Consider the following 18,698-nt stretch of genomic DNA (forward strand, 5'->3'; position numbering starts at 1 on the left):
TTAGAAGATTGTATGTGTCTAAGAATTTATCCATTTCTCGTAGACAGATATTTTTTAAAAGATGACAGGTGATTCCATCCCTCTCCTGGTCAATCACCACTGCTGGGGAGGGGCGGTGACTCTAGGCTTTCCCCCACAACGTACCATCAAAGCGAAGGAGCTCTGAGTCTCACAGTTGGGATATTAGCTTCAGGATGGAGCTTTTATGAAAAGGGAGAAGAGGTTAAAGATTGATCTCCCCAAGATTTCTTCTAATGATTTTTTTCTAAGAATGGGGCCACTGTGTCCCTCCTCCTGGAAGGCCAAGGAGCCAGAGTGGGGGCCCTTGGGAGTGGACGCAGAGACAGGCTACTTAGAACTGCCTGTGGAAGGGCTAAGGGTAGCCTCCTGGCATTCAGATGGTTCCATACAGCTTCCCACGGTGGGAGACAGCAGAAAAGTCAGTGCGCGTGTTTCTAGGGGATGTCTACAATGCTGAAAAATGTTCCTTGGGAACCCAGCACAGCTGAGGTTCCAGGTGGAAGCTCAGTTTTCAGATCATGTCCATTTCTCTTATATCATGACCTGGCATGTGTGTCGGGAAGCAGGCCATGTTGTACTTTACCTGTCTCCTCTGCGTTCCTGGCTCACTGTCTCCATCCCTGTCATTAGCTAGAATCACAGCTTTCTCCCAGGCCTCCCTCCCTTCAGTTGCTCAACCCCATCCCCCAGACAGTCCTTAAACCACGCTGTCCTTTGTGCTTTTTGTATAAATAGCAAGGTTCTCTGACCCCTGGGGCAAAGCTCAGAGATGCGTAAGGAGTGACCTTAAGGAGTGGGAGGGTTTTTGTTGTTGTTTAGTTGCTAAGTCAACTCTTGTGACCCCATGAACTGTAGCCCACCAGGTGCCTCTGTCCATGGGATTTCCCAGACAAGAATAATAGAGCAAATTGCCATTTTTTTCTCCAGGGGATCTTCCCAACCCAGGGCTCAAACCTGCATCTCCTGCTTTGCATGTGGACTCTCTTCCACTGAGCCACCAGGGAACCTGCTGGGAGGTTACATGGGGTAACTGTGATGGAGCTCGTGTGTACAGGAGTCTGCCTTATACCAGTGCTGCCTGAGGGCCAAAGCAAGTGTTAGCATTCTCAGCTTCCAAGCAAGGAAACCCAGGCTCAGAGAGGAAAGGTGATCGGCTTGTCTCTCAGCTAGCTGTGGCTACGTGTGACTCATAACACGGTTAGCTGGCTGTGTGTACACTGCTGGAAGAGAATTCTGAGAGAGAATGGAAAACACACGTGAGGATGGCCTCTCCTACTGCTGATGGTGTTGCAGAGAAGGCTGCCTGAGCCGGCAGGTGGGCTCACCTTACTGCACAGCCCAGACTGCTCCCTCCTGTGCGCCCCTCCTGGGCTCAGCTCTGATTTTCAGTGGCCAGTACGCGGCCCGGTGTGACTCTGGAGCTGGGGTATGGCACCCACACTTCAGCAGGGAGAGCTCTGCCCTGGCTGATTCGTCAGGAGTGGAGCTCCTGGGAAGAGACCCCTCTGCAAAGCAGCACAGCAAAGAATGGAAGAGACCCCTCCAGCCACCCCTCTCACACTGTGCCCCTTATTCCACAGGTTAGGGGACTTGGGCCTCCAAAGGAAAAGCTCAAGGAGCCCGTAACCCTCTCGGTTTTCTTCCCCTCTGAGGAGCCCATCTCTGGCGCAGTCCGCCTGCTCCCCACACCCACCCAGGCACTCTTGCTTCTGCAGGATCCCCTGGGGAATACAAGATTACTCCCAACTGGGCTCCCAGTTCCTCCCCATCCTGACACATCACCGAGACACCCCTGCAGGGACAGGGCGCGAGTGGAACTAACTCTCCAGCTGGGGCCCAGTGCTTGGCTCAGGGCTGCCCTGCTGAGAGCTCGCCGAGAAGGCACAGGTGCCCGAGTGTAACATCACGAAAAATGGGTCCTCATTCTGAGTCTCTGAGACCAGCTCTCACCCGCCCCCTCTCCAGGGCGTGAGAGACTTTGCTGTATAGACCAGATCTGAACTCACATCTGTCTGGAATTCAGATGCGAGTGGGACGGTAATGGATACTTTCTCAAGGAGTGTAGACTGGCAAGTTTCCTTGGCAGCTGAGTGGCTGCTCCCTGCTGAAGCAGCGGGAGGGACCCCTTGGGCTCATGCATTTGATGGCTCTAGAGTCAGCATCCTACTATGAGAAACGGGGATTTTTACAGTGCAACAGAAAATTATTGATTGGGGGAGTCAAACCCTAGAATAAACAAGTGAAACTGTTAGAACCACCATGTTTCAAAACTAGACAATTGCTTGAATCAAATTATTTGCTCCAGTGCTTTGTGCGTGGAATGGTATCATCTGGCTGAAGCCAGGAGTGGCACAGATCACAAAGGACAGTGACACGTCAGAGCCAACTCTTCAGTAACATACAAGTTGTTAGAATTCTCAATCGTTTGTCCATTGTGGTAGAAAGCAACTATTTTTAAGAGTGGAATTACAGCTATACAAACATGTGTTTTGTATCAGATTTTTTAACCCAGAAAAAATTGAGAGAATGCAACCAACCAGAAGATGGGTGTCTCTTTTCTTAATTATTATCCTCTTTCAGTGGTAAGCAGCACAAACTGCAGAGAATATCCAGTGTACATCAGGTGCAGACCTGCCTGGGTGAGTGACTTCCCTGTCCACGTCACGGGGTGGCGGTGAGGAGTGGGTTACTGATGCAAACAAAGTGCTTAGCCCAATATCTGGTGCTTCGCTGAGCGCCTGGTTGGTATTGGCCGCTAATCGTGTTGAAGGTTCAGCTGAGCAAGGGAGTGGAAACATGGTGGAGTGATCAGATGTGAAGTGGTGGCAGTGAAATGTCAACCTGCACGAGTCAGACAGAGAAAGACAAATAGCATATGATATCAGGGCTTCCCTGGTGGCTCAGACGGTAAAGAATCCTCCTGCAATGCAGGAGAACTGGGTTCGATCCCCGGGTTGGGAAGATCCCCTGGAGGAGGGCATGGCAACCCATTCCAGTATTCTCGCCTGGAGAATCCCATGGACAGAGGAGCCTGGTGGGCTACAGTCCATGTGGTCACAGAGTAGGACACAACTGAGTGACTGAGCACATATGATATCACTTGTTAAAAAATGATACAAAAAAAGAAAAGAATATATATGCGCGCGCACACACACACACACACAATTGAGTCATTGTTGTATACACTTGAAACTAACAACATAGGAAATCAATTATACTCCAATATAAAATAAAAATTTTTAAAGTAGGAAAAAAAAAAAAAAAAACGTCAACCTTCAATGCCCACACTGGCTCCCCTGCCTTAGGGTTCCCTTTGCTGCTGTTTCCAGGACAAATACCCCTATTTTCCATTTCCCTCTGTCTGAGATCAGAGGCAAAAAGAATGTTCAGAAGACTATACTTAGGGTGGAAATAAATGTGGTCCCAACTTTCCAAAGCCGTGGTGAGCAGGTTTGTGCAGGAGTATAGGTTGAAGGAAGTGGTGGGGGGTGAGCTAAACATTTAGGCAGAGAAGTATATGGTGGGTTTGATTTTTGCAAGTCACAAGTCATCTTCTGCCTTCTTTTTTAAAAAAATATAGTTGATTTACAAGATTGTATTAGCTTCAGATGTACAGCAAAGTGATTCAGTTATTTTCAGATTATTTTCCATTATTGCTTATTACAGGATATTGAATATAGCCAGCCCTTTGTGATATATACAGTAAATTTATATACAGTAAACCCTGTTGCTTATCTATTTTATATATAATACTTTGTGGATCCCAAACTCCTAATTTATCCCTCACCCACCTCCCTTTCCCCTTTGGGAACCATGAGTTTCTTTCCTATGTGAGTCTCTTTCTATTTTGTATGTAGATTCATTTCAATTTTTAGATTCCACATATAAATGATATCAATAATATTTGCTTATGACTGACTTCACTGAATATAATATTCTGTAAGTCCGTCTATGTTGCTGAAAATATCAATATTTTGTCCCTTCTATGGCTGAATAATATTCCACTGTATATATTATATACCACGTATTTTTAACCAGTCATCTGCTGATGGGCTCTTGGGTAGTTTCCATGTATTGGCTGCTGAAAATAGTGCTGCTATGAATACTCGGATGCATGTATTTTTTCAAATTATGGTCTTCTCTGGATATATGTTCAGGAGTTGGATTACTAGATCATACAGTGGTTCTACTTTTAAAGGAACCTCCATACTGTTTTCAATAGTGACTGTACCAATTTACATTCCCACTAACAGTGTAGGAGGGTTCCCTTTTTCCCACACCCTCTCCAGCATTTATTACTTGTAGCCTTTTTGATGAAGCCATTCTGACAGGTGTGAGATGGTGCTTTTGCCAGGTGCCTCATTTCCAAATATTTTCTCCCAATATGTAAGTTGTCTTTTCATTTTTTTTTTTTGATGGTTTCCTTTAATCTGCAAAAGGTTTTAAGTTTCATTAGGTCCCATTTGTTTATTTTTGCTTTTATTTCTTTTTCCTTGGGAGACTTATCTAAGAAAATATTGCTAAAATTTATATCCTGAGAATGTTTTGCCTATGTTCTCTTCTAGGAATTTTATGATGTCATGTCTTATATTTAAACCTTTTTGAGTTTATTTTTGTATATGATGTGAGGGAGTGGTCTAATTTCTTTGATTCAGAAGTGGCTGTCCAGCCTTCCCAACACCACTTGCTGAAGTCTGTCTTTTCTCTGTTGTATATTCTCGCCTCCTTTTTGTGGATTGACTGACTACAGGTGTGTCGGTTTGTTCCTGTGCTCTTATGCTCCATTGATCTATATGTCTGTTTCCGTGCCAATACTATCATTACTGTGACTTTGTAGCATTGTGTGAATGAAGGCCTGAAGAGTTATGCCTTCAGCTTTGTTCTTTTTCCTCAGGATTGTTTTGACAATCTGGGGTCTTTTGTGTTTACATATAAATTTTAGGATTATTTGTCCTAGTTCTGTGCATCTTCTACTTTTAAGTTTTCCTGTGGAATCATGAAACAGTAGTGTTAACTTCATTTCACAGGTCACGATTAGTGCTTCCCTAGACAGAAGGCACTGTTGAGGGAGTGCTGGAGGATAAACACTGGTCCGCTTGTCTTAATCCTGGAGCATCTCTGATGGGGGAGGCTTGTCACCTGCTCCCCATTTCCTCCTGCCTGATGGTGACTTGGCTCACACACAGGAAAGATGGGTGGGAGGAGAGGCTGGTCTGGCCGGGAGAGTGGAGGTTGAGGGGTCAATGATACAGCCATGCTCTGCATGGGAAGATTCAGGTTTAGAGTTGGGGCTGGAGCGAAAAACAGCATTGCTTGTGAATGTGAAGGGAGGGAGAGGTTTCTCATAAATGTCATTTCATCGCTTCACTGCGGCAAGGCTAAAAGTAAGAAGTTTTGTCAATAAGACAACTGAAGCCTAGAAAGAACAAAAAATGTCCTCAGGGTGCCGGCAGGCGGGTGCTTGCACCAGTCTTGTCAGCACCTCTGCTGGCTCTTAGCTGCACGAAGGTGAGGTGTGAACTGAGGCAGAAAGACCTCATGGAGCACACAGAGAATAGGACAGGGCTTTGGGGGAGGACCACACTTAGGGGATGGGAAGAAGAAGAAGCTGTATAGGAACCAAGTCTTAGGGCTGTGACTACAAATTATCTCAACCTGGGTGGCTTAAAACAACAGAAATGTGTTCTCTGCGTGGAGGATGGAAACTTGAACCAAGGTGTCTGTAGGGTCGGCTCCTCCTGGAGGCTGTGAGAATCATTCCATGCCTCTCCTAGCTCCTGGTGCTATCGTCGGTCCATGGCATTTCTTGGCTTGTAGCTAAATTGTTGTTGCTCAGTCGTGTCTGACTCTTTGTGACCCCACGGACTGCAGCACTCCAGGCTTCCCTGTCCTACACTATCTCCTGGAGCTTGCTCAAACTCATGTTCATTGAGTCGATGATGCCATCCAACCATCTTATCTTCTGTCGCCCCTTCTCCTCCTGCTCTCAAGCTTTCCCAGCATCAGGGTCTTTTCCAGTGAGTCAGCTCTTCACATCAGGTGGCCAGAGTATTGGAGCTTCAGTGTTTTTTCTTTATTCTTCTATCAAAGAATATTCAGGGTTGATCTCCTTGCAGTCCAAGGGACTCTCAAGAGTCTTCTCCAGCACCGCAGTTCAAAAGCATCAGTTCTTTGGCGCTCAGCTTTCTTTATGGTTCAACTCTGATATCCATACATGACCACTGGAAAAACCATAGCTTTGACTAGATGGACCTTTGTTGGCAAAGTGATGTAGCTAAATACAAAACTCCAGTGTCTACCTTCGTCTTCATGCGGCCTTTTGCTCTGTTTCATGTCTTCTCTTTTCTATCTCTTGGAAGGATGCTCATGCTTGGATTTAGGGCCCACCCTGATGCAGAGTGATCTCACCTCAATATCCTTACCTTATCACATCTGCAAAGACCCTAAGCCCGAACATCACCACATCATGAGGTTCGGGTGGATGTGTCTTCTGGTGCCTGTAATTCACAAAGTGAGAAAGAGAATGAGAAATGTGGCCTCAGTGAAACACCTGAAGCCAGTGACATCCACATACCAGTAGCGTCTCTTCTCTGAGCAGCAAACAAGGGATGCGTCCAAACAAGGGATGCGTCTCCTTCACTTGGTGGCGTTAGGAAGAAGGGATCCTCATTACTCTTGGGTTTGAGCCTTCCTGAAGACAGATGAACAGACCCAGGCTAGTCTGTCCACAGAAGACTTTGCTGATCCTCTCGCTGTCAGTGGGGGCCCTTAAAAGAGTGAAAGAGATGATGCCAGTCCTCACGGGATGTCACTAAGGGGTCTGACAAGGTCAGTCTTGATTGATGCCAGAGGAAACTGCAGATGGTGCATGGGAGGGGCTGGCCTGTGAGCTGCACTCTGGGTGCCACGGAACCAGAGGACCGCTGGTCTCTAGATTCTCTGTGGATAAAATGCACCGGGACTCCTGCTCCTCCTACCTGGTGCCATGCCCTGAGGGTAACTGGTAGCCTCACCACTCTCCAGGGAGGCAAGATTTTCCCAGGAACCAAAATACTCAGCTCCTGTGTCCTCACGGGTCTTCTTTCTCACCTTAACCACTCCAAGCCTGGCTCTCACGTGAAGTCAAGGACCACACTAATGGGTTCTAAGGTACCTAGTGAGTCCTCCTCTTAGATTCTTTGAGATCCTCAGCTTCATGGTCTCTCCCCGCCCCTTGGCTTCACAGTGCTGTCCCTGAATTCTTTAGAGAGCTCGCTGATGGACAGAGAGTAAGAGAAACTACTAGAGAAACTACTAGAGAGGTGGTGGAGTTAATCAACACATCTGAGAGAAAAATCATCCTTTTCCCTAAAACCAAGGCACGTCCCTAGCTGAACGACTCAGAATAGGGGTACGGATGGGGGCTCAGATGGGCCAGGGTTTGTGTCTTAGCTCCACTATGTGAGTGCCCTTAGGTGGTCATCTACCCTTTCTAAGCTTGGTTTTTTCATCTAAATAATGAGGATGGTTGTCCCCACCTGCTGGGGCTGCTGCAAGGATGATGTGAGACAGCGCACATCAAACACTGAACAGTCATTTCCTCCCACTGGGACTGCTGCCACAAAGCCACGGCTCTCAGTTGGGTGGCCTTTCTACCTTAGGGTCAGTACACGCGCTGTTTCCCGTGTGAACACCTTTGCCCAAGTCTTTCACCTTTTATTCCTAATTCCAACTCATCCTTCTAGAATCATCTCAAGGGTTGCCCCCACAATGAATGACACATGATACATTTACTCAGTAAGTCTTTTTAAGACTCTTCAATTATCCAACTTCATCCTCATGATACTAATGTCAGATTCTGTGCAACCCCGTGGACTGTAGCCCGCCTGGCTCCTCTGTCCATGGGATTTCCAGACAGCAGTACTGGAGTGGGATGCTATTTCCTTTTCCAGGGGATCTTCCCGACCCTAGTCTCCTGCATTGCAGGCAGACTCTCTGCATCTGAGCCACCAGGGAACCAGTAGTGCTATCTGCTTTCACAGATGAAGAAACTGAAGCTTGAGGACCATGGTCCTAGGCCTGCCTGGGATCCAAAACTTGTGCTCATGCTGCCCATCACTCCATGTGACTCCACCCGCCCCGTGCCCCCCGACCCTGCCTGGAATCTCAGCCCCTTGTACTTCAGCTGCAAGTCTGCCTCTAAGGGCAGCACTGTGCTTTCCTCCCTTGTAGCTCCAGGCGCCGGCAGCACACAGGCACAGCGCAGGGAGTGATTGCTGACCTGGACTGGCTCCGTCTCCTGGGGAGCCCCGCACCCTCTGAGACTCCACGTCTGCATGGACCATATGCTCCTGATGCTGTCGAGAGAAAAATGTAGCATTTGATTCCACAGGAAACAGAAGTGGCCATCTTGAGGGGGTTAAGAAGCAGCCTTTTCAAAAAGCCTTGTCATATCTCTTCATCTTCAGCTTGTTTTTCTGCGTTTTCAGTTTCTTAAATGGTCAGGTTCATTAATCTTCATGCTTTATGCTCTGTCATAAAACCAGGCAGGGCTACTGGTGGAGGGGGCTGGTGGCTGAGGAAACTATGAGGAAAACAGTGTCACCAGGGCCTTTAGGGACATTCGGGTGGGCCTTCCTCCTGACCCCACGCTGCTCTGTCCCTCTAAGTGGCTTGAGTCAGTGCCAGCATAGACTCCAGCTTTGGGCAAAAAGGCCTGGCCTTCCTCTGTCATGGAATGGTTATGGGTATGTGCCTTGAATACAGTAGGTGCTCAGCACATGTTTGCTTGGCTTGGTGTCCTCCACCCCAGACAGCAAACCAGCCTTTTCAGAGGAAAAAGGTGGCATGAGTGATTGCAGAGCCTGCCAGTCAGTCGCCTTTCAGTCATCCTCAGGGGCCGGGGGCTCACTGGCCTCACTGGGGTCATTCCTCCTCCTCTCCCACGACCCCACTCTGTGCCCAGCTCAGTCTCAGCATCACGGAGGAGGGGAGGAGGGTGCAGAGGTGGTGTGTGGCCACACTCACGCATAAGCAGGTGCACATACGGAGGACAGCACAGTGACCTCACCAGCCATCAGCCGTGACCAGTCTGAGAGCCTGGTCAGCATCACCTGGGAGCTTCCTGCAAATGCCAGTTTCTGACCCTGCCACGGGGAAGTCTCCCTCAGTAGAGACCACCTCCTCCTTCACGTGGTTCTGAAGGGCAGCTAGATTTGAGAACTGTTGATCTGGTCCAGCCAAGGAAGGACGTGACTTGCCCAAGGTCACACAGCCGGTCAGTGGCAGAGTCTTCTTTCTACCCTTCTCTGGGTATTTCAGATTTGGGACATATATCTAAATTCAATTAAAACCAAAATCTCTTTTGGTTTATCCACAGTTTGCTATGATTCATACCTCAGTCTCTACATTTACTCAAACCACTGAGAACTGACATTTTATAAATGTTTTTACTCCCCAGTCTAAGCTCTTTTAAGCTGCTGGACTCCCATCCTCTGTGCTGTCAGGACTCCAGGTGGTTCACCTCCCTCCAGGCCTGTCTTTCCCCTCCCTGTGCTGTGGGGACCCTGCTTCCCTGGGTCTGGTCGGGGCTTGAGAGGGGCTGGGCCCTCCTGAAATGCAACCCAGGAGAGGCAGTCAAGGGTGCTGACTCACCTCAGCTCCCAGCAGGATTACTTTCTCAGACAAACTTGAAAACAACTGCTCAGGAAGCCCTGCAAGCTGAAGAACTGGGTGTCAATTCAGTTCAGCTCCCAGACTGTCTACTAAGGCCTCTCCCCACTGCTCAGTGAGCCTTCAGAGGGATCTCCAGAGAGATGAGTGAGGCACAGCAGCCACCTCTGTCCTGGGGCATCCTGTCTCCCCATCTACACTGTTCAGGATTCAGCATGGGCCTCCCATGCCCAACACGTCAGGCATTCCTGTGGACCGGCAGGACTGTCTGGCTAGGGAGGACCCAGACTTACCCCATCACTGGTGCCTGGACCAGTGCTGTTGTTCAGTTGCCCATTCCTGTCTCTCTGTGACGCCATGGACTGCAGCATGCCAGGCTTCCCTGTCCATCACTGTCTCCTAGGAGCTTGCTCACAATCATGTCCATTGAGTCAGTCATGCCATCCAACCTTCTCATCTTCTGTCGTCCCCTTCTCCTCCTGCCCTCAATCTTTCCCAGCATCAGGGTCTTTTCCAGTGAGTTAGCACTTCACAGGTGGCCAAAGTATTAGAGTTTCAGCTTCAAAATCAGTCCTACCAATGAACACCCAGGACTGATCTCCTTTAGGGTGGACTGGTTGGATCTCCTTGCAGTTCAAGGGACTCTTGAGAATCTTCTCCAGCACCACAGTTCAAAAGCATCAGTTCTTCAGCACTCAGCTTTCTTTATGGTCCAACTCTCACATCTGTACATGATTGCTAGAAAAACCACAGCTTTGGCCAGATGGACCTTTGTCATCAGTGATGTCTCTGCATTTTAGTATGCTGTCTAGGTTAGTTATAGCTTTTCTTCCAAGGAGCAAGCATCTTTTAATTTCATGGCTGCAGTCACCATCTGCAGTGATTTTGGAGCCCAAGAAAAGAAAGTCTGTCACTGCTTTCATTGTTTCCCCATCTATTTGACATGAAGTGATGGAACCGGATGCTATGATCTTCGTTTTTTTTGAATGTTGAATTTTAAGCCAGCTTTTTCACTCTCCTCTTTCACTTTCATCAAGAGGCTCTTTAGTTCCTCTTCACTTTCAGCCATAGGGTGGTGTCATCTGCATATCTGAGGTTATTGATATTTCTCCCGGCAATCTTGATTCCAGCTTGTGCTTCATCCAGCCCAGCATTTCACATGATGTACTCTGCATATAAGTTAAATAAGCAGGGTGACAATATACAGTATTGACATACTCCTTTCCCAATTTGGAAACAGTCAGTTGTTGCATGTCCGGTTCTAACTGTTGCTTTCTGACCCGCATACAGGTTTCTCAAGAGGCAGGTCAAGTGGTCTGGCGCCACAGCTGGGTTAACATGGCTTGTACTGCGTCTCCCCGCAGATCGTGTTCCGGAAGATCAGTGACGTGAAACGGGAGGAGGAGGAGCGCATGAAGCGGAAGAATGAGGCCCCCCTGATCCTGCCGCCCGACCACCCCGTCCGGAGGCTCTTCCAGAGGTTCCGCCAGCAGAAGGAAGCCAGGCTGGCCGCGGAGAGGGGCGGGCGGGACTTGGACGACCTGGACGTGGAGAAGGGCAGCGTCCTCACCGAGCACAGCCACCACGGCCTGGCGAAGGCCAGCGTCGTCACCGTCCGAGAGAGCCCTGCCACGCCCGTGGCCTTCCCGGCGGCCGCCGCCCCGGCGGGGCTGGATCACGCCCGGCTGCAGGCGCCTGGGGCCGAGGGCCTGGGCCCCAAGGCCGGCGGGGCCGACTGCGCCAAGCGCAAGGGCTGGGCCCGCTTCAAGGATGCCTGCGGGAAGGCTGAGGACTGGAGCAAGGTGTCCAAGGCCGAGTCCATGGAAACGCTCCCCGAGAGGACGAAGGCCGCCGGCGAGGCCACACTCAAGAAGACGGACTCGTGCGACAGCGGCATCACCAAGAGCGACCTGCGTCTGGACAACGTGGGCGAGGCCAGAAGCCCCCAGGACCGGAGCCCCATCTTGGCGGAGGTCAAGCACTCCTTCTACCCCATCCCCGAGCAGACGCTGCAGGCCGCCGTCCTGGAGGTGAAGCACGAGCTCAAGGAGGACATCAAGGCCTTGAGCACCAAGATGACGAGCATTGAGAAACAGCTCTCTGAGATACTCAGGATATTAACCTCCAGAAGATCCTCTCAGTCGCCTCAGGAGCTATTTGAAATATCGAGGCCCCAGTCCCCAGAGTCAGAGAGAGACATTTTTGGCGCAAGCTGAGAGGTCTGTTGTAAAAGAAAAAAATCCAAGATGACAAAAACCTACCGTCCTGCCCTAGACACCACCACACACACACCTACATGACCAACAACCTTCAAAGTAGGCTTTTCCCAACAGAAAACACAAGCGGGACCAGTCACTTGGGCTCGCTCGCTCTGGGGAGAGGCATGCACCCCGACCCTGCGAGATGGGAGCTGCGTCTGAACTCTCTCTGCAGAATTTTGGAAGAGGGGGGCGTGCCGTCTAAAGGGTATTTTCCTTCATTTTTAATTTTTTCTTACTGCCATGATATTTGTAACAACATGAAAACTACCAGGAAAGAAACAGCAGCTGCTGGGGATGGGTGGGACAGCAGCAAGGACCCCTCGTGTGTACTAGCACACTGGGCTTCTCTGCCAAGACCCCCAGAGACTGCGGTGGGCACAGGGAGTTCCCAGCGTTCCCTGTCCTTGGACAGCCTCTGTCTGATGTCACCGTCTATTTTTGTACCGTCGTCGTTTGTAACAAGCTTGGGACAAGGGGAGCTTGAGGGAGGGCAGAGCCTCTTGACTTCCTGTCTCGAACAGTTAAGGCTGAAAAGCAGCTGAGATGGCTTTGGGTGCCTCCTCTAGACACTTAGAGCCGGGAATCTTCAGGTCTGTTTTCCCCAAAGAGATAAGCCAAGAACTGGAGACTGGCGGTGGGGAGCCAGAGACTTTCTGGGCTGTGATCTGCAGCCCTTAGCTGCTAAGGGAGCGCAGAAGGGGAGGGCCCTGTGGGCTCCAGATGACTCTCTGGCCTGGCTCCATGCCACTGGCCACATCACACAGGCCCTTTGCTTCTTTTCTTTCTTGACCTCTTCCTAAGTGTTCCTGTGGCATTCCTCAGGGTACGGGGCATCGGCAGGAAGGGTGATGAGCCCGGATTTGCTTTATTAGCAAAATAGACACATAGACACTCACACACAAAACCTCAGTAAAATGATTGTAACAAGAGCAACGTTTATATGATGATTCTCACTGGGACTGCCCCTAGAGAAGTTTGTATTTTGTCCACTGCATGGGTTCATTTATAGGACACTCGGGAGCCATGCTTGGCCTTATTTTAAAGCTAATCTTTTTATCTCATATAAAAGTCAGTAGGACTTGGAAAGAAACCAAGAGACTGCAGGTCTATGACTGTACTTGCTTCAGGAGAGAAGAGAGAAAGAGGCAGGTGTTTCCAGATTGTCTCTGTCAAGTGACAGAGAGGTGACTGTGGAGCTGTGGTCTATGAGGAAGGTCCAAGCTTTGAACGATGATCATGGAGCCAGCTATGGGCTGGCTATCCACGTCCCTAAACTATGATGCTTAGAGAACACTGCACTGCCTCAGTCACCTGGGGTCACGTTTGTTCCTATGCTTGGGCTCCTTTCAGGGGCATCTGAGAAAGGAAAGAGGGATCATCAGGACCCTAAAAATTGATAAGCAAGTTTGGAAGTTCAGAAAACTCAGCTTGGAGAGAGCAGAGTTAGGAGGGCAAGTGATCTGGACTGTGAGTGGGCATGGGATCATCCAGGGCGCTCACATTTGCACGCATTGCCCTGTGGCAGTCCTGTGTGTTGCTGGCATTGCTTTGCAGCAGAGATAGAGGCTAGGTCCCAATGGTGATTTCCCTCCTTGCCAAGGGGAACCTGCCGCCCCAAGGGTGTCCAGCATTTCTGAAAGCCGCCTGTCTGGGCCCACCTCCCCCTGCAGTCCCGCTCAGTGGCCACGGCCTGACCCAGGACTCGGACCTAAGTTGTCCCTGTGGAATGGGGCTGTACTCACCCGGCTTCTGGCTTGGCACAGACTGCCCTGGAGAGCAGAGACAGGTCCAGGTGAGGGTCCTTCCTCAGGGGCCATACACACTTGTTCAGCTTCTCTCAGGAGGTTTACATGGGTGCCCCCAGGCTTTCTGAGACATTACTGGATTTGGCCTCAGATGGCAGCAAACAGATGGGGGGAGTTAAATTCCTCAGGGCCGAGAGTCATGACTGTTAATGATTCTGGGTAAGCCGTAGGGCTTTCAGCCTCTTTGAGAAGCTGCCAACTAGTCCTTGGGGCCGAGCCTGGAATCACATCTGCCAGCTGTCCCTGAAATGTTCCAGTTTGCCATTCCTTAAACATGCCTCCCAACCTGCTCCCCAAGGTTAGGACTTACCACTTGTAAGGCAGGGGAAAAGTGAAAGTGTTCGTCACTCAGTTGTGCCCGACTCTTTGCAACCGCATGGACTGTAGCCCACCAGGCTCCTCTGTCCATGGGATTCTCCAGGCAAGAGTATTGGAGTGGGTTGCCATTTCCTTCTCCCAGGGATTGAACCTGGGTCTCCTGCACTGCAGGCAGATTTTTTACCATCTGAGCCAGCAGGGAAGGCAGGATGAGGGCCCTGACAACACCAACACCCAGCTTCAGAAGCCCCTGCCCAGGACCCAGTGGGCTCTTCCCTCCAGCTTTGCCTGAGGGGCAAGGATGCTCATGTGTGAGGCTCTGAAGTCCAGACCTGATTGGAGAGAAAAATAATGCTTCGTGAATATATTGCTTGATCAACTCCTAGGATTCAAACTGAGCTCATGGTGAGAAGCCTGGATCCACTCGTCTGGGGGTCACAGGGCCCACAACCCATGCTCCTGGGGGTGACAGAGCAACACAGGCAGGGCTGTATATGCTTTTACTCTTCTCCATTTAAGGATTTGTGGGATTTTTGCTATAATGATTCTCTCTGGAAAAAAAAATTTGTTTTAATGAGCCAAACCTTTACTTGTACTTTTCTGACATGCACTTGGCCACAGGCTGCTTTGTGCTTACTACCTACCTTTGCCCAGATGCTGCTCTGGCTTCCCAAGCGAGGACCACAAGCTTCAGATACCACCAACTCAACCTTCCACTATAAACCATTATCTGGTGGCCAAAGAGAGATTAGGGAAAACAAAAACTGGGTATTGGACCCAACCTTTAGAGTATAGAAAAGTGATGCTGAGGGATGTAGACTAACCTGAGCTGTTTTTCTCCTTTTTGAGGGAAGGCGACATGGTGTCTTTATACCACTACCCAGGAATTGCTGGTTACCTGATCTTTTACATCATCAGTTCCTTACTTTGGATGTCATTCATAGGGAGTATCCTTGACACGCTTTGAAGGAGGAGGCCCTGCCCGTACCCCTCCCTCCCTGCTGACAGAGGTGGGGGTGAGGGTTGAGTCTGTGATTAAGATGGTCAACAAGATGGAATGCGCATTCTTGGCGGAGGGCATCGTCTCCAGCAATGAGTGTTGCTGTTCCATATACCCGCAAAGCCTCCTCCTCCGGGTAGGACCAGATTCCTGTAGGAGGCAGCGGGACACAGCCACCTGGTTGAGAAGCCCCGGTCTGGTGCACAGTCATTGTAGCTCCACTGTCATCCATCCCCCTCTCCCTCACCTTCACATCCTCCGGGGCTTGATTCTTTCTGAGACCTTTCTTTCTATTCCGGACCTCAGATTAAACCTGTGTGCACAGAGTTTGTAGCCAGTAGTCGGAAACCAGTGGTTTCCAAAAATGCCACAGCCACATGGGCCCACGTGTTTCAATGCTGCTTCCAATTCTTGTTATCCAATCCCTGGGCTTGTTTTACCTTCAGCCTTCTAGATCATCCTAAGTGCTATGACACACAGCGCGTCCTGTGGCCAAACAGCAGGGCCCTTTCCTGGAATCCTTTTTCAGCCAGCTCAAAGTAAAAACACCCTCCATCACACCACTCCATCCAGTGACCTGCCTCTCCTGGATCGGTAAGTGGAAGGTGAAAGTGTTAAGCTAGCTGTTAAACTTTGCACCCAAACCTGGGTAGGGAGGAAACGAATGCCTTAGAAGCCCCAGGCAGGTGTAGGAAGGAGCCTCAGAAACCCTTGCTGCATTCACCACCAGATGGCACAGGTGCCCTCTGGGAAATTTCTGGAGCCCTAGCGGCCATATGAGTTGACATGTGTTTGATGAACAGACTGTACTGTGTTTTGCTCTACAGATGTTTAGCCTTAAGACCCTTGAATGGAACTCCAACCGTGATGGCGCTGCCAACACTCTTCCCTCTCCCCCCTCCTCACATAGTGTTGCTTAAAGAGGAGACCCCCGAGGGCCTGCTCAGGCCCCCTACACGGCCTCTCCTCGGTCACTCCGTCACTGCACTGCCTTCTCGCTCGCGTCAATAAAAATGACCTTCACCAGCTCTCGTGCCCTCTAACTGGATGAGATCTCAGCGTCCCCCCCAGCACGAACCGCAGCCATCAGAGACAGCACCCAGGGTGTTCATGTTGAGATGTTTCAACTGACTGTGCCTCCAGCTTAACTTAGTTTCAAATGAAACTTCATTCTCACGTGAGCCTATTGGACTTATTCTGGAACCTCTAGAACTGGACCTGACTACCCCACAGGTACCAGACCGGTGGGTGCCCTCCCCCACTACCCACCAGGAAGTGTTTCTTGGAGCCACTATCTTTTTATCTGTGACTTCAGAGTCAGCCAACAGATCCACTAGTCATTCAAGGAGATGTTCATGGATCTTGTTATCAGGATATGAACTGCTTTTATATGAAGAAAGATGCACCCCCCCTCCCCCGCAGTGAATTCACTCTCACTATTCAGACACTGTGTATGTGCATCCGTCAGAGACTGTCCCACATTTCGCCAGTCCTTTGAGGACACGTCTGCTCACTAGCGGTTCGTCATTTTGGGACTCCTCCTTGTATTAACACTCTTGCCATTGAGTCCTGCCAAATCCTCCATTGGATTTCTCTTCTTCCTTTGTATCTGTCATTTAGTCCAAAGGAGCATGAATCAACAGAAGTGCAAATGAGCTGATACTATCTTTGTGGTCAACTGAGGACGCTGCCAAAACTCTGCTGTCTGACTGCAACCCGGGGACATGAAGAGGAACGGGTGGCCCCAACACTGATATTCCCTTCTCAACATTTTTAAATAAGCACAAGTGATATTTGTAAAAAGAAAAAAAAAGTTTAATTTTATTTATTATGGTAAATAAACTATTTTATAATGATCATACATGATTGCTTTTGCCTTTCCTTGTATAAACTTCCAGGCACCGAATTAGGTGAATTACCTAAGATAAAAGAACTAGGTGGTACTTTCATAGACCTTTTCAAAAGCCTTGGGACCTCTAATTTGGACAGCACCTATGACTGTGGTTTTTGGAGAATTTTAAAATTCTAGAGACACCAAGATTGTGTGAGTTCTGCACAGTGAGGGAATGGCTGTGAAGGTGCTTTGCCATATGATCTTGAAATAGAGCTATCAATGCTAGGAGACACACAGAGACGCCTTCCAAACCTGGCATCGCTGGGCAGTTGTGGTACAAACAGTACTGAACACAGAGCTGAAGCTGACTTCCCACCTAGAGCTGAATGCTTTAATCCTGAACAGTTTGGATTGCAATCTGTATGTTCAGGCTTTGCTGCCTTTTAAAACATACATACTGTCAAAAAACCGAGTCTTTCTGGAAAGAGTGCCAACAATGTGAGTTCTGACCTGTGCTTTATTCACTGACAGTCTCAGAAGCGATGACGGTAGAGAGCTGCCTGCCCCTACGGTAGTGCTGTACACCAGCACCGATGCAGCTCTGCTGTGGTTTTAACAGACATCACCTCCTGCTCACAGCACAATCCTCCACGACACTGCCAACAGGAGCCCATATTTCACACCAATGGACCGCACTTCACAAACGGCGCTTTTCTATTGATAGACGGGAGAACTTACCTCAGGGATGAGGAATTTGTGATCCACAAGCCACATTCAGGCCTCTGCTTGATTTCACTGGGCTGCAGTATAAATCTAGTATTTTTAGTGACTCTCTACATCCCCCCCCCCTTTTTTTTTTTAACACTGCAGGAAAGCATAATAAAACTAAGGGTGATGGCTTTTTTAAAGTTCCAAATGACTGATGCTCATTTCAAAAGTTTCACCTAATAAAGCACTATTGTTTTTCACCACTGAGGTGCTCTAAAGAGTACATCTTTCTCTGTAAATATGGTTTTTATAATTAGTCACAAGGACTAAGTAACACAGAGCCAAGTACTAGATGTTACATTTTGGATGCCAAATGGGTTTCAATGATTTAAAAAAAAAAAGGAATTTTGCTGGCTTGTTCCAAAAATATAACAATTTCAATGAAGAAAGGCTTCAGAGAGGCATCTCAACACGCACTGAGAAAGGCCAACAGCATTGAGATAATCTGGCTTCTCAGTAGTTGGCCCTTTTGTATGGATATGTTCTGGGACATTTGCTAGAAAAGAAATTCATTGTATTAATTTCTTATACTCCTTAGTCAATCAGTAGTTTAAATAAAGAAGCATTGAGTAGGCTCTTTCTCTAAGGGGAAACTCCCACTAAATTACCATTCTCCCAATATACAGATTATACCATAGTATATAGGATTGGTTTATTTTCTAAGTCTACAGTCTTTACTATTAAGAACAAAGGGTTTCTGCTGTCACTTTTCAAATAAATTAATCTGAGGAAACAAATACTTTTCCGTCTTCTTGCACGGTCCCAGGAATTAGTCAAGATGACCAACATTTGGCTGTCCTTCCGATGTGTTCCTTGCCTCCTTGGAAATCATCATGGCAATCATGCCTGGAGCGAGTCAGAGGATCCTGGGGCTAGAAGTGACCTTGGGAACTGTCCCTGTCCTGTGCTGGAAGTTGCCCAGGGCTGATAAGTATGGAAAGTGACACCTCAGATGTTCTTCAGCTGGGACTGCTCTGTCTGCTCAGACACCTCAGGAGTCCTTCATTTAAAGCAGCTCCAAGAATTTGAGTTCATATGCA

At 48.8% G+C, this 18,698-nt stretch overlaps 1 protein-coding gene across 2 annotated transcripts in view; it reads left to right on the plus strand.

Annotated features, from left to right (window-relative positions):
• KCNH1 (potassium voltage-gated channel subfamily H member 1) overlaps positions 1–16,915 on the plus strand; it is a 448,093-nt gene extending 431,178 nt beyond the window's left edge. For both annotated transcript variants that reach the window (XM_061383594.1, XM_061383597.1), the window contains exon 11: positions 11,037–16,915. In XM_061383594.1, the coding sequence (XP_061239578.1) occupies positions 11,037–11,888 (852 nt within the window). In that variant the 3' untranslated portion in view covers positions 11,889–16,915. The remainder of the gene's footprint in view (positions 1–11,036) is intronic.
• The last annotated feature ends 1,783 nt before the right edge of the window (positions 16,916–18,698 follow it).

The sequence above is a fragment of the Bos javanicus genome, chromosome 16 (assembly GCF_032452875.1).
Source record: "Bos javanicus breed banteng chromosome 16, ARS-OSU_banteng_1.0, whole genome shotgun sequence".
In the NCBI taxonomy this organism is placed as follows: domain Eukaryota; kingdom Metazoa; phylum Chordata; class Mammalia; order Artiodactyla; family Bovidae; genus Bos; species Bos javanicus.